General features: G+C 47.8%; 3 protein-coding genes across 7 annotated transcripts in view; 2 read left to right on the top strand and 1 right to left on the bottom strand.

Annotated features, from left to right (window-relative positions):
- The window catches only part of LOC118507620 (coiled-coil domain-containing protein 63), a 112658-nt gene that overhangs the window by 601 nt on the left and 96186 nt on the right, over nt 1–15871 (top strand). The gene's annotated exons all lie outside the window — the stretch shown is intronic.
- Nucleotides 1–15871, top strand: part of LOC118507628 (actin-related protein 2/3 complex subunit 4) — a 76744-nt gene that overhangs the window by 568 nt on the left and 60305 nt on the right. The window lies entirely within an intron of this gene.
- Nucleotides 5156–15871, bottom strand: part of LOC118507616 (lachesin-like) — a 67273-nt gene continuing 56557 nt past the window's right edge. For all 3 annotated transcript variants that reach the window (XM_036046331.1, XM_036046333.1, XM_036046332.1), the window contains exons 3-9: nt 9072–9202; nt 8737–8944; nt 8482–8652; nt 7439–7567; nt 6967–7329; nt 6728–6874; nt 5156–6298 (exon numbers count right to left, since the gene is read on the bottom strand). In XM_036046331.1, the coding sequence (XP_035902224.1) occupies nt 5820–6298; nt 6728–6874; nt 6967–7329; nt 7439–7567; nt 8482–8652; nt 8737–8944; nt 9072–9202 (1628 nt within the window). In that variant the 3' untranslated portion in view covers nt 5156–5819. The remainder of the gene's footprint in view (nt 6299–6727; nt 6875–6966; nt 7330–7438; nt 7568–8481; nt 8653–8736; nt 8945–9071; nt 9203–15871) is intronic.

The following is a 15871-nucleotide window of genomic DNA, read 5'->3' as shown; positions in this document are numbered from 1 at the left end:
CGGTCGCGCTTATGATGCGCTTATCGCAACCCAACCATGTTGGCCGGTTTTCCACGAACAAATGGCTTTACTTTCGGTGGAGGAACTTCGACCGTCGAAATCTGCCAATGTATGGTGGTGAGGAATGTGTGTACGATACTTTTTCCTTCGAAGCTCACCAACTCCAATGGCTGCGAGAATGGCTGCGTTTTTCACCCGCAAGCAAAAAAAAAAAAATCCGTCCCAATATGTCGGCGCAGTAGAGGAAAACGCAAAAAAAAACCACAGCAACTCCCTCACAAAGAGACAAAAAAGAAAGAAGGCACAAGGAAATAAACACTAGAGTAAATAAGATAAAGTAATTATTTGCAACTAATTGCATTGGAGGTTTTTACGCCCGGTCCGGTCGTGCCGTCCGAAGTTCCGTCGGCTGGACGGAAATGGGCGCGTGGCACGGGTTGCCTCTTACTTAATTATTTTCCATTTACGACCGTGACCACCGGTCTCGCGCGCGCCACGCATTGGATCAAGTTTGTCGAAGTTCCGGGTACGGTCGGCCAGCCGGCCGGAGATGCTGAGCAGATGAGCGCTAGTGTCCCCCTAATGCGACCATTCGACACGACAGGATTTTGCGTCCTTTTTGCAGCTTTGCGGTTCCACTCGAGTGGTGGCTGACGTTGGGGACGGTGAAATGGAGTCCGTGTACCGGAACCGATGTTCACGCGTGTAATCACACACACACACACACACACACACACACACATAGACTAGGTACATGTTTCCGGGACACCGAGAATAGTTTCAGCGAAACGTTCGTTCGTGTTATAATTTAAATGTCAGTCGGTTTGGGACACTCCGGGTTCGGAGTCGCATTTTGGTCGAATATTCGGTTCTCGGTTGGTGCCAGCGGGCCAGCGCCATCGTTCAGGGTGCCGCTAGTTGGCAGTGACACATATCTTCCCGCTTGCTGGGGGGTTTGAATCCTTATTTTCGGAACTCGTCGTCTATACGACGTGCTAGAACATCAGAACATGTACACTCACCATGTCCGAAAAGGGGTCCGTCCCGAACCGCAGGAACGTGTAGACAAACACCGATGTAAGCTCCTGCCCGGCCTGACACGTATCTAATGTGATAATATATAATGAAAATTTATTCTCTCTACCATCTGACAGGCGAGAAGTCAGAGTGGGCTTTTGCATCGCGTCTGCCCGCGTGTGTGTCCGGTGAGTTCGATCGTTCAAAAGGATGTCGACATCCGTTTGGTTGGTGCGCCAGCGGGTAGCAGACTTCCGGGAAGAAGAAGTTTTGATCCACCTCATCACGGCTCGTTCTCTGCCGAAAGCATAATGTAGCGCCCGTGAACCACAAGCCGTCTACCGAGAAAAAGACTCCTTTTTGCGTGTCTATCTTTCCGGCGAAGATGGCGTCGAAGAGTGAAAGGGTTTTAAAATAACGACAGACGCATCGGACCAACCCTGTGCAACAGACCGACATCCGCCATAAGAAGAGGATGTGGTTTTTCGACGAAAGCAAGTATATGGGAGTGATGTGAGTGCGGTACAATGCTTCAAATAGATTACATTTGCTGCGGATGTGGCTTTTGAGCAAATTAAAGGACGGCTTGGTGAAGGCGGGAAGTAATTAGTTTAATACGAGATCGAGTGGTGTAGCAAGGCGCCTCTCCGGTGCGTATGGATGGAAAACGGATCCAGGGCAAAACATCACCTCATTAACTGTTTGATCCTTTTGTTGGTAAGAACAGAACAGCCATGACAGTAAACAAAGGGAACAAATTAAAAAGCTTTGTTTGTTTCCGATTGTGATTAAAATTCTCGTTGAGCGATTAATCAACTGTATGCAACATGCATAGGCGCAAGCAGGATTTAATGTCCCACAAGTACGATATTGGCCGATAGCCCAAACTGAATCCTTCAGCTCTCGGTACTCTTGCTACTAAAGCTCGACGGCATACACAGCTTAATTTATCCAACTATTCGCTAATTATGTTGCAGATTTCGCAGCCAGCTCTCTGTTTAGCATACAAATTAGGAAGACGAGCGCCAGTCAACGGCGAGATGCAGATTGCACATTGATGCACCGTCTCCGGCCGGCAACTACATCAAAGGATACGCAAGTTGACATAAACAGGCAGCACCACCGCAGCACCGTTCGTGGTGAAAAACAAACCAAGAACTAACTATTTCGTACCCACCATCATGAAGACGGCGTGGTAAGACGTTCGGTTCGGCGCAAGGATATCGTTCGATAAACATTAATTACATTTTCCCCAAATTGCTGAGCTTGGATGGGGCGCCAAGAACACGCAGAGATGTCTTCGGGAATTCGTGCACTTAATTTACACTTCATACCACGGCTCGAAGCTGGCAAGGACGGAGTGACATTTTCTTCGATGAACGCTGCGCATTCCATCACCATCGACAGTCTGCGGGACTGTGGTGTTTGGGTCGGAATTTTCATCCATCCGTCACAATGCCCTTGCGAAGGCTCTCTTGGTGCAGAACGGTGCGTCCTTCGTGGCCGCATAAATGTAAATGTCAAACGAAGCAAAAATGCATAGCTTATAAATAACGATACACTCCTTCTGCTTGTTTTCTTTCCCTTGGCATCTTACCAAACCCACCGGAAGTACTTAAGGAGGGCGTCCTTTTCGTCTTGGCGAAGCGCGTACACGAAATAAAACGAAACGATGGCCATTTTATGTGCAGACCTCCTGCTCAATGGCGCACCGTCGTCAAGTGGGCACGCAAAAAAAGAGGGACGAGCGCAAACGACAGTAACCGTTAGACAAACTAATTCAGTAATGCTGAGCAATTTATTCATGAAAAGATGTTTCAACACCCAATCCCTTAACGGTGGTGGGGGAGAGCACTATATAGAGTGGGGTGGACAGAAAAAGTGGTATGTTTATGGCATAATTTTCTGTCAAACGTCTTTTCGCGCGAGCTCTCGGTCGCTTGGTCAAACGATGAAGCTGCTACTACTACGTCTAGCAGCAGCAGCACGCGGCAGACGGGTCGTCATGGTGACTGGTGAGCGTGAGGGTGCCGATGTTCATGGTCCGTCGGTAACTATGATTCGACGACTCTTGATATTCATTAGCGAAGCGCTCTCAATTTGCATGCTATTAACCGTGACATAGCGTCAGCCAGTCTTTGTGGATGTGCCCCCATCGTGAGAAAGTAGAAGCGTAGTAGAGAAAATATCCATTCCTCTTTACTACCTTTGAGGAGGACATATTTGAGATGGATGGAGCGAAAAAAAGCGCATCCTTCGGTTTGGAGTGGACAAAAAAGCATCCTTCAGTCGATGCGTCCAAAAGCGTTTCGACGAGGTATTGCAGGATACAATTTTTCTCCCTCTTGTCACTCGAACGCGACATAAGCGTATGTGTGTGTGCGTAAAAGTGGAACAATCGTTACCATCTGCAAGGACTCAACACAGAAAAGGTTGAAGAAGGCAGACCAGACGATAGAAACATGGCAAATGGCATTGAATTAGTGAAGCCTTACTGTGTCGGTGGCCATGTTGGAGGTTAGCCTGCCGTGTGTGTTGTGCTGATTGATTAATCGCCTAGTCAGGATTATAGCAGCAGAGTGGAGCGGAGGCGTTCAAACGGAACGGAATGGTTGGTTTATTCGTGGGAAAGAAAACTTCCCCTGGACACGCGTCCTCAGGTTCGTTCGCTACCATCCATGGTCCATGGTGACAATCATTGATTGGGTAATCAATCAACTGGCCGGAATGAGCATCGCAATTGTTAATCCAACCGAGCGACCGTGTGCCGACACCACGACCGGATGGCGCGGACGGCGGCGTTGTTTGTGGGTCACAAATGCGATCGAGCGAATTTGATCGATCTGTCGAGAAGGCGCGAGAGAATGAATTAATAAGACTTACGTCGACTTCCGGCAAGGTGGGAGGAGCTGGTAGCTGGGAGCAGTGGGACGTTTCAATCACAAACACACACACACACACACACTCGCACTGAATCGTGATTAGTTCCTTCGCGGAAAATGGTGTTTCTGCACGCGACATTCAAATGGGGAGGTCAAACGCACTCAATATGCTAAATTTGATCAGCAGATTGTGAATATTTAATTGCATGATGACGGGATTCCGTGCATGCTCATGCACTGGCACTACACGAAAGCAGATGGCAGATTGATTGGACTGGTGGTTGGTGGAAGTCTTTGATGCACTTGCCAAGATAGACACTAATCATCATCGCACGTCATCAGCAGACGACCAGATTTTAATTAGCTTTAGTGCGTGCAACTAAAGAAGGCATTTCTTGGTAACCTTCCGGATTTCCGACTCATAAACTTTCTTTTCTCGTTACAGTTAGTTCAATCACTTGATGGCCAATCGAAACCATTGGTGGCACCATTAGCACTACCCATCCCGATAGTGCCCATATCGTAAACTTTATCGTTTGCAAACCAACTGGCAAAACTCACACAAGCTGTTGGGCATCGGCTACTAGATTGTTTCGGGCATGCATAGCAAGCGGTGCGCAACCGGATGCACAATTGATTTAGATGAATGTGGCCTCAATGTATCGGCAGTAACGCCCGGCAGCTAGCCGAAAGCATTTATCTCACTTTAATACTTTTGAAATTAAAAAACTTTTCCAAATACGGTACACCATCGCCCCAAAATTTCGTCCGGATCTTTGACCGAGCTGAGGAACCGGATGTGAAAGTTTTCCACACTTACCTTGGCATTGTAAAACGACGGGAGGCTGCGCCTGCCAGCGCACCGAACACCAGTATAGTGCATTTATATTTGTATCGATTGCTATTGATTTTATGTGCACACACACACTCAGAGCGATGTGCAGCGAGACTCTTTCGTAAAAACACTTCCACCAAACTACCAAGAGAGAAGTTGTGCACCAACTACCAAGAACGGGCACCCACCACCGTAGTATCATTTCCGGGCTTGCGAGATTAATTTATTGCCCAGCAAGTTTGTCGTTCATCAGTGCGAGAAAAATGGCTACCGAACTAGCGAAGGTGCTAGGAACTGTCAGAGTAAAAAAAAGTTTCCTCGTACCCGTTGCCTTCGTTACTGCAACGATTGCTATACTCCCCGGAACGAGACGAGCTTGGTTTCTCAACTTTGACAAGTAGCAGCATGTCAGCAAGTGTTGTTTACACCGTTGTTTTTGTATGTGAATTTGGTTGTTTCCAGTGTTGTCCAGTGTTCTTCTTCTTCTTTTATTGATTAGTACTCTGATGTGCGGCGCTTACTCCTAAACTGCTCCACTCGGTCGCCGGACACATCTGTCAACTAGGGTGATACGGTTCTTTTTGCTTGTTGGCTATTGGCAATTTATTACTGGAAGTATTTGCTTAATATGTACATCGTAACAGTGCTCCCGGGCGGCTTCCCGTTTTATGTTGCTCTAGTGGGAAACGCGCCTCCGGGTGCTATTTATTCACTCTTTTACTTCGTCCCTACCCGACGTGTAGCTAGCCCGTCGGAAAATGTCCTTCTCGATCCCTTATTCTGTATCTAGCTTCATTTGCTACACGCATCCTTCAGCTGGTTGGTGCGCTTATTTGATCTATTCTATGCCGTGTCACAAGGACCCTCCTCTTTCGGTCTCGCATTGCATATCCAACCGACCGGTACCGGGGGAGGATGGTCGTTGTTTCCTGATTAATCCTAGCAAATTAGAAAACAACATTACCTTCGTTACCTCTTTCGCAACGAACGCCCAGTGTCAGCAGTGTCAGTGTCGTCAGGTTGTTGTCTTGTTGGGTCGTCGTTGTAGCCGGGCCCGGTGACAGATGGCACCCGGTCCCGTGTCCTCACAGGGCGCAGCTGGGCGCATGGTGGAAGACGAGATCGGACGAGATTTTCTCCTTCGGCTTGCGACCGATCAGTAGCAGCAGCAGAAAAAGTGTAATCCAGGGAAGATAGATTTGAAAGTAGCGAAAAAAGGACACACAGGACAGGGCTGTCACGATCAAAATGCTCATAAATCTATCCTCCAGCCCGGACAGCGGACGGAACGTTCCGCCCAGCGTCCCGGCGGTCCACCGGCCCCCGAGCAGCGTGACCGTGGAGGGTGGAGACGAGGCCGCCGACGAAGCTGCCGATGATCCGTGCGGGTTCGCCGACGAGGAGGACGAGGACGAGGAAGAGGACGATTTCGAGTAGGCCGTCAGCTGCGGATAGTTGATGTAGGTCTCACCGTTCGCCCCGTACTCGACAAAGGCTGGCGAGTAGGTGATGTACTCGATGATGAACCCGGTCGGCGGGTAGGGCGTTGTGTCGTACGGTGGCCCTGGCGAGAGGTAGAACGTAAATGAGAAAAATGAAGCAGCAGAATGAAACAAAATGGCATCATTACACGACGAAGGTGTTCTTGTCATTTTGGAGTGCACGGAACCGTATCCGAAGAGGGGGGGTTGTATATTGATCGGAAGGTCTGACATTTTTTTGGCGGAAACCAGCCGATGAACGCTGGAATAGCATTTCGGGACGGGGGAAACCTTTTTCCACGAAACAATTTAGCATACAAGTGGGCATTTTAGGGCAATGATTTTAAAGCACATTTTTAAAATGAAGCACACGTTATGATAAAGTGGAGTTGTTGAAAGTTGCCCGAGTGCTTGACGCTTTCGCCTAGTTGGTGGTACATCCATCATTTGTAGCGAACACAGGTGTAACCCATGGCATGGCTTTCATGTTGCGAAACTTCGGAAGTACTTACTTGGCCCCATTATTGTAGTTCTTCGGCGCGGTGGCGTCGGTGGCGGTGGTGGGGGTGGTGCCTGTGTAGTGGTGGTGGTCGTCGTTGTCGTCGTAGTCGTAGTCGTGGTGGTCGTTGTGGTGGTCGTCGTCGTGGGTCTTTTAATCTCTGCAAATTGGACGAAAGGTGGGAAGGAGCAATCGATCAAAACGAACTATGCCAGGGACTCTGTTGGGTTCGAGGTGGCAGCGTCGACCTACCGTACAGCCGAATCGTTCGGTTGGCCTTGCCGAAGGCGTTCGATGATATGCACATGTAGCTGCCAGCATCGGCCATGGAGAAGCTACGGATCCGGAGCGTCATCTTCGCCGCGTACAGGCTGCCAAAATGTTGCTCCCGAATCTCGTACCGGTCCCCGTTCAGCATCACCTCCTGATGGTGATGGTTGAAGTTTTCCGCACTGGACGAGCTGTAGCTGCCGCTCGGGCTGTTCCGACCCGCCTTCGCCAACTTGGTCCAGTAGTTGACCGAGCGTGGAAATGACTCTACCTCACACTCCAGCTCCACGTCCGATTCCTCGTACGCCCCGAGCAGCGTCTTGGCCGTTGTCACGTTCGGTGGAACTGGTGGATGAAAATGAGAACGAGCACAAGAGTGGCACAAGAACAAGATGAAGCTTAAAGTGCAATATCGTTCAGCAAGTTCGGACAACGCGTCCCAAGAACAACTTACAGTGAACGTTGAGATAGACACGCTTGCTGACGGCGGGTGGGACCTCGTTCGAGGCGATACACAAATATGCACCCATCTGCTTCCGACTGACGTGGGTCAGGTTCAGGAAGATGCCAACATGTTGATCGACTGTGGAAGAAAATGGAAGTTGCAAACCCATCGCAATGATTTTGATTGAACGATCGACTAGCAGCAGGAATTGACTGCTGGGTTCTGGTTATTGGTTTCACAAAACTGGCCGCCCCAAAACAAATAGAAACGACTTTGGCAATAAATAAATTTCCCTTGCAAACCCAAATCAACTTGTTGCGTAAGTTGTTGGTACGCACATAAAAGGGTCTCGACGAATGCTCCTTTCCCCCCTTTTTTTCGTACATTGGGTGCAAAACAAATTTCAGTTACACTTTGATTGCTGAGAAGTTTGCGATGGTGTGGGGTTTCGTTGGGTGTCAGGGAAGCAAATGGGAAGGGAAAAAGTAAACAATAAAAATAAACGATAAAGATAGCTGATAAAGGTTGGTCGGGATACGGCAGGAAGGAGGTAAAAATTTATGGAGAATATTATTGGCCCCAATTTGAGGTTAAAGCAGTGTGAGGCAGTATCAGGAAAGATTGGTCATAAATCAGAAAGGCTCAGTTCGAAGTCGAAGACACATAACCGATGGCTTGATGACTCCGTGTGTGTGTGTTTGGCAGCGTATAAAAAGGAGCACAGGACGGCAAGATGTCCCGTTCCGTTGTTGATGGATCGTAAATTTGATGGGAAAAGGATTGCAGGAGAAGAAAGTGTACCTATATGTTGCATATGCCTGCCTTTAAGAGACCATTTGCCAAAAGCTAACGAGTTCGCAGAAGGATTTTGGTTTTTGCGCTGTACTACCACCGTCAGGAGTAATTTCCTGACCCGGCTTTTGATCCAAGTAGCTTCTGACATGTGGGGCCAATTGTTTAAAACGATTGTTTGTGTGAGCTTACTCGAAAACAAACATGTGTTTTATGTGACCCGGTGGGATCCATGATAATGGGACCACACCGATACATACCCTTTCGCTGTTCGGTTCCGTTGCGAAGAAGATAGAGCGGATTTCCATCGTCCCGTCGCCAGGTGACTTTCGGTGCCGGATGTCCGGTTGCTCGACAGTAGAACGTTGCATTACCACCCTCGCGAACGGTCAGATCCGAGGAAGATTGCTCGTCCGATATATCCGGTGGCACTGTGTACGAGAAAACGGGATGTCGATTGTGGTAAGTTGTGGTAGTTGGGCCACCGTCCAATCAGCCACCTTGTCAGTACTTACGCTGCACATCAACACAGCCTACTTGCTTCTGCAACGGTGTGACGTTTATTTGACACATGTAGCAACCACGGTCCGATTCGCGCACGTTCCGTATCTTTAGCCGCCAGACGTCACGCTCTTCCTGCGTTACGCTGTAGCGTGAATTGTGCGTCACAACCCGTCCCTGGAGCGCCAGGACTGTCTGATCGGAGGCTCGCATCCAGCCGACCTGTGCGTAGGAGAACGAAGAGAGAGAGAGAGAGAGAGAGAGAGAGAGGGAGAGAAAAACCAGGGACGACGCGCCATCAGCAGGAATCCTGTTAAAAATGGGCACAATTGGACGAATGGCCCCTTACCTTGTAGGCACCTAAATTTTGTACAATGCAACTGAGCGTCGCCTCTCTACCTATAGGAACTGTCACGTTCTCGATCGGGCTAGCGAAGCTCGGCTTCAGTTCCTGCTCGTTACTTCGAGTTTCGGGATTTCCTGTGCAGCGAGAAAAAAACGTGTTAAACAAAGTGTGAAAAATTGCAAACAGACAAACAAACGACCAGCACGCGGCACTAATGAAACAATCACACCAACCCCATTGCAGCCTCGTGGCCTCTAACAAGGAGGGCGAAAAAATGCTTTTAGTTTCAGCAGCAAACCCGAACCACCACCAGCAGCTGCTGCATACGTGGCAAATTGTGTAACGAATGGCTAATTTTTCATTTTCATCACTCAATGGTGCCAAAAACCCGGGGATGGGGAAACTGGGAAACTAAAAAATGGGAAAAAGCTCGGTCACGCAGCAAGGTCCAGGGGGGTCACCGATGGTATGCAATTGGATTTTTCCATTTCAATTTAGACGAGTCGGCGATTCCCTTTTTGCTCTGAAGCGTGTACGTTGTGTAGGCGTCCAATAAGGTCCTGCACTCGGGCGGCCCACAAGAACAAGTCGCGCAAAACTGATTGGAAAGTTTGTAAAACCGATGCCGGAGTTTCTCGGGACACACACACACACACACACACACACACACACACACACACACACACACACACACACACACACACACTCCAAAACTGCCAGATCACGGCCGGATTCGTGGTCAACAACAACAGTCGTCAAACACAGTAAATCTGCTCACCGAACCGAACCGAACAACCACACACAGGCCCAACCTTCGCCAACGACCAGAAAATACCAAGAAGCGTGGGCCGGCCTCGGCCAATATATCTCCCAGGCTTCGGCGCTTTTTTTGTTTTTAATTTTCACCTCCGTTCACCGCGCATCGGTTGCTGGTGACAGTTTACAAAGCCAAACGCGAATTGAAGTGGCCGATTGTTACCGACCTGCCTGCCGGAAACGGGCGTAAAACCTTCCGGAATGGGTTTCGCTCCAAACATGGCGTTGAAAGGACGGGTTTTTTGTTGTTGAATTTTTTCCGCCATTTTGCTTGGCGGTGTTGATTTTTGCCGAACCCCAATTCTAACGAACCAGCAGCAGCAACAGCAGCAGCAGCAGCAGCTGGCAGCTGGACCCTTATGGGTCGACTATTTTTGTGTGTTTTGGGCAACATGACCATAACCAGCCACACGCGCGTACACACACACACACAGGTACGCGTACGGTACGGAGAGACAAACATAAAAGCACCGTGTCGGAAGGCAATCTCGTCGAAGACCTCCACCAGCACCCATCCCACGGTTGCTCTTTCCCGGGAACAGCAGGGGACTATGCAAACCACTGGGGCAGCAAGCAAAATGCAAATGGTGGAAAATTACAGTTTAATTGTTGTATATGTACCCAAAACACCACAGCGGCAGGAGGCAGAAGCAGTAGCAGCAGCTGGTCCCGCGTGTTCACGTTGTTGCGCTGGTTTGGCTGGGGGTTTTAAGGGTCCCGGTTCGGTTTCGGGCCTGTTGTAACCGAGTTCTGGTTTTGTATCCTACGGGCGCGCATGCAGCCGAATTCACCGAAAAATCCCAACCCCAAACGCTTTTCCTTCTTTTTGTCCTGCGATTCCGTGGAAAGGTTGCCCCTTTTTTGTGGCGGGAGCTCGAGACCGTGTCCTAAAGGTCGCTTTTATTTTATACTTTTGCTCTCCGGGCCCAACAGCGGGGGTTTTTATTTTACTTTTGCGTCAAATCGTGTCGCGCATCAGCGAGAAATGCTCGACCGACTCGAGGCCCGGAATCTGGTAAATTCTCGGAGTAAATCGCCCGAAAATGTGGCCGACCGACCGACCAGCTTGATTCTGCTGTTTGGTCCGCGGGGGTGTTGGACGCCGTTTTAATCGTTTTCGCTTCTGTTTCTCCAGTTCTTTAACCTTTTGATGGAATGACCCTGTGTCGGTTTGTGTGCGTGTTTTATGTTTCGGTTGTTAATTTTCACAGCTTAATGAAAGCAAGAAGAGTGCTACTAAAACACTGACCCATACACACACACGCACACAAACATTGAAAGCAAACAAACAATCATTAACACACACACACATACGCGCACGCGGTGCCCAAAAGTGACAAAAAGGGAATAAAAATAGTCGCGAGGTTTTAAACCGGGCAATCAAAGAGGATGGAGTTTAATTTCTTCCGAATTCAAATTGGTTGTCCGCTTTGTACTTCTCGTGTTGTGTTGCGTGTTTTTTTTGTCTCAAGTTGTCATTTTAATTGCGTATCATTTACAATTTTTTCGATACGAAATTAACAGCACACGGTTTGTGGAGGGTGAAGCAAATGGTGGACACGAACAAAACTGGAGTCCTTCTGGGCGAGGGAAAAGGGGCGCGTTTGTTTGCTTTCGGTTTTTGTTTTGTTTGCAGCAGAGAAGTTGATTCGATTGTTGATTGTTGCGAATTTTTCATCAACTTTTTTATCATTTTTATAAACTTTACTTGTAGCTGTGTGGAGGCAATCGATGGCTTCGGAGAGGGAGGCAATGGGATTCAGCCAGCGTTGCCAGCTCCGTGGAGTAATGTTCGCAATATAAATCATCACATCGAAATCGAATATCGAATATTTATACGTGTGTAGGTAATAAATTCATGAGCAGCGCCACGTGGAATTACCATTGTTTTTTGGGGCCCTCTCCGCTCACATACCATCGTGTTCGGCAGTAGGATCCGAGAAGGGAACAAACCCAAGCAAGCGAAGAAAATCAATTCCCAAGCTCACCTATCTTAGGTCCTTCTGTTCCACTGCACCTGGGGGTTTCCGTTGCAAATGCGACTTTTGAGATATTTTTCTTCGCGAGAATAAATTGAAAATCGCCTCTCCTTCGGAATGCAGTGCTGCTTTCCGGAATTGAATTGCCGAATGCATTCAGCAGAACGAACGTTTCGCAGCGAGACGAGCCGTAAATTACAAATTATTGCACTTTACTACATTCTGATGGAATTCCACGTATTTTCGTTCTACTTCCTCTCTCTCTCACACACACTTCATTGTTATTAGCTACCGTTAATCGATTTGCTAACTGCTTGGTTCGTGATTCATTACCGGGGTTGGAATTACAGAGTAGGTGCAAATTCGGCTTGCGATCGATTTTTTTTTTCGAATCCTGCCAGGCACATTTTTTGCTTCGCATGGCTATTCTGACACCGGAATCGCTAATCGATTCGTCCTTTGCGAATGGTTATTAGCTTGCAATTGTGTACGTGACGGGAAAAATGATTGTTCTTGGGCTGGAAGGCTAGAGACAGAGAGATTAATTTGCAGAGAGAAGGGACGTTAAAAGCAATGGCGAAACCTGTTTGCGCCTATGAGTAGGCAATTCGCAAACCACGAGCGGTCAGTAAGAAAACTAGTGACCTTTTTTTGTGGCTCAACGACCTGTTGTTAGGTTTAGTCGGTCATAGAATACTAGATTTGTTTTCAGTACGCCCTGAATGAGATATAATATTTGGTCCGGCAAGTGATGTAATTGGCTTTATTTTGACTGTAAAACTTTCGGACACACAATTGAATACTTACTCACTATCATATCATTATCAGAAGTTTCCAAAAATACCAACAGCGTACCCCTCTGTACCAACTATCGGATATCCCACACTTCTTGGAAGATGTTATGACGACCTTCTTTTTGAAACCACTCCATGATCTGGCAACCCAAACCACAAAAAAATGGTTGGTTCACCATTTTTTTTCTCTCAAAAAGTCTTTGAAGGACTTATTAATAGAGGCTTTAAAGATGTAGAAGTTAGCTCATTGAATACCATGGAATTGTTTAGAGTTTGGTTATTGGGCCTCGTGCTTCCTTGATTTTTCCGTAAAGTAAGCCCTGAAATGGTTTTTCTTTTCCAAGTTAGGCTTCTTGAGGAGAGCATCGAGGTGTTGTTTCCCAAATCTTCTCGCTCTAATGTTAACTGCCAGAGTCTTGGATGCTCCAGATTTTCTCCTGAGCAAGATCTAAAGCTTGACTCTATCAGCACAGCAGGCCCAAACTCCAGTGTGAGTGTTGTAGTCTTCTAATGACCACCTGCTTTTATGACAACTATCTTGACTCCTTCTCAGTCAACACTCCTTTTGATAGCTCGGACACCTCCTCATTTAGACAAATCCCATGTGTTGTGCCCTTGCGGCTTATAAGTAGAGGAAATACGTCTCAGAAGTTTAGAATTAACCCTCGACCAGGCAGTCTGATATAGATGCTTGTTTAAAAGAACTCAGAGAGTGATCTTTCGCTCTGGATTAACACATCCAAATCGTCTGCGCCGCTATTGCTATACTCCTTTAGCGCGCTTTCACAAAACCCTCCTCTGCATACATTAATCATGCTTAAAACTCAATAACCATTTCAATCTCCGAAAAAACAATACACACTAAGAGCTAGCTTATCGTGGTGAGAAAACGAACTAATGTTAGAAGAAACGCGGCTTTCTCTTACAGTTCTTTTTCCACTCAAAACAAACCCGTCTAATCAAACCAACTGAGCAGTTTGCCATAAATTGTGTGCCATCCCCCAAATCCCATTGCAAACGCGTAAATTGCCCTCCATCAGTCTAATAACGATCGATTGGCCAGAGAAAGCCGGCGGGAACGCGTATCGCGTCCCGAAGATACAAATTTGCCCACCACCACCCTGCCGACGAGAGGGGAAAAGCGCTTTTCGCCCGAAAACGCTGACTCAGCGTGACAGGGTGAGTCCTAAGCAGCCGTCTGAGTTCCCGGTCGCTGTTGAAGATAAATCAGTGTGCACGACTACGATGACGACGGAGACGCGCAGCTAGCTTCGGGGCTTGGGAAATTTATTGGTTTCACTACTTCGCTACGCTTCCAGCGGGTTTATTTCCACCCCAGGAGAACGGGATACAAACACACGGTTTTTCCTGGGGAGTTATTGTGGCCGTCATCGCCGCTGTCGTCGGCGGCTGTGGGAGCTGTGGGAAGAGTTCGTTGTAAGCGATCCTCCTTAAGGGATGGAATTTTTCAATCAACGATTTACACTCTAATCCCATTCCGGTTCGCCTCCGGGGCCGGTACCGGAGCTTTTATAGGCAAACGATCGCCTCCCATTAACCGGTCCATTCAATAATGACCAATTTCCTTCATTTTCCGCTGACTATTGTTAATGTTTTTCTTGTCACAAGGCACCAGCATCCAGGCGGGTTGTGTGGGGTCAGGTTGAGGAGCCCCCCCCCCCTCCTGTTTTTTTGCTCTCCGAAAGTATCTATCCATCGTAGTTCATTTCCATTGGGATGGTCGTCCGAATAGCAAAAAAAAGAAAAATTGCCGGCTCACAGAAACCACACCAACCGAACGTAGGGTTCTTTAACTCATTTTTCTTCTTTCCGGTCAATCAAGTCCCGTGGTAAAGAGTCTCGGAGAACACGATCCTTTTTCTGCTGCGTCGGGGCGGCTGACCACAACCGCAGTTGAAATATAAGCGGAAATTTACTTTTACTGGTGAGTTGGCGAGTTGCTTTCTGCCACCGCCATTGCTACTGCTGTGTGTATTTTTGTTGTGAGGGCCGGTGCTTTCTGTGGAAGAGTCTAGTTTTTCTTTGATTTCTCGGAAAGCAGCAAAAGGCAAAAAATCCATTACTCTGTCCGTTGGTGTCATGTTGCGAGTCGGGAACGTCCCAATAATTCGATTCCGAGAGCAGAGAAAGCACACAAACAATCTGCAGAAAGGGCTTTTCTCCCCAAATCGGGCCGAAGACATGCTGCTCGTGACGTCGACGCGTGTACATCTGTGCAAGGTGGATGCAAGGTGATGATTTGAACGATGTGACCGATATTCATACGATTTGCCCGCACACTCCAAAGCCGCTTCAAAAGGAAAACACGTTGTGGCCGACCGGGGACTTATGTCCTGCTTTCTGCGTCTGGAAACTTCGGGCGAGATGTCTCATGAAAAACACAGACCAAACCTCGAACAAGGCAACGTACGACGCTTCACACCGGAAATGAAAATTGAGCCCCGATATCAATCGACCAAACGCATCACACTGTGCGAATGCAGTAAAACGGACTGCACACTCGAACGCGCCCTGATGCAATCGTTCTGGATGCATCGAACAATCCTGTCCCCCTCCCGAAACAATTCTCTGTGTGAGTGTGTGTGGCTACCAAACTTCGAACGAGCCTCAGAATATAGGATTTGCGAAATCTGAAAACCGGCATCCGGGAAATCGGTTTTGCAGGGGCGAGTTATATTTCCAGTTCATGCAGGAAAATGAACTCCGTGTCCTTGTGGGTTTCGTGCCGTACCAGGGGTGTTTTTTTTTTTCATCCGTCCGGGCAAAATGTTATGTTCCATAATTCGGCAGATCTGGCCAGATGCTACCGATACTGCTCCCTGCGCGCTTCAGTCAACCTCAGAGCATTGATACTTCACTTCGTTCCACTCGGAAGGGATCCTGGTGAGTTCGTGCACGATGGTCCAAGGATGGACATTGGATAAAAATTCGTATAGCCAAAAAGGAGAATAGTTATTCAGAACAGATCTAGCATTGGTCTTCATTAGATCCATCAACTTCAAATAAATCAATGTCGGCATTGGACATCAACAGGATTTTCATAAGGATTGAGTTTGAACTATACTAATTGGAGAAATACTATAAGTCTATAGCCACAAAGACTGACTAAATGGATTCAATTTCCTTCGAACTTCTTTTCCGGTAGTGGCCATTCATGTTTTGGATGAAAATATGTAACTTGTCAAGGAAATCA

Source organism: Anopheles stephensi, chromosome 2 (genome assembly GCF_013141755.1).
Source record: "Anopheles stephensi strain Indian chromosome 2, UCI_ANSTEP_V1.0, whole genome shotgun sequence".
NCBI classification, from domain to species: Eukaryota; Metazoa; Arthropoda; class Insecta; order Diptera; family Culicidae; genus Anopheles; species Anopheles stephensi.
Note: the sequence above shows the minus strand (reverse complement) of the source record. Positions and strands in the feature narration are given on the sequence as shown.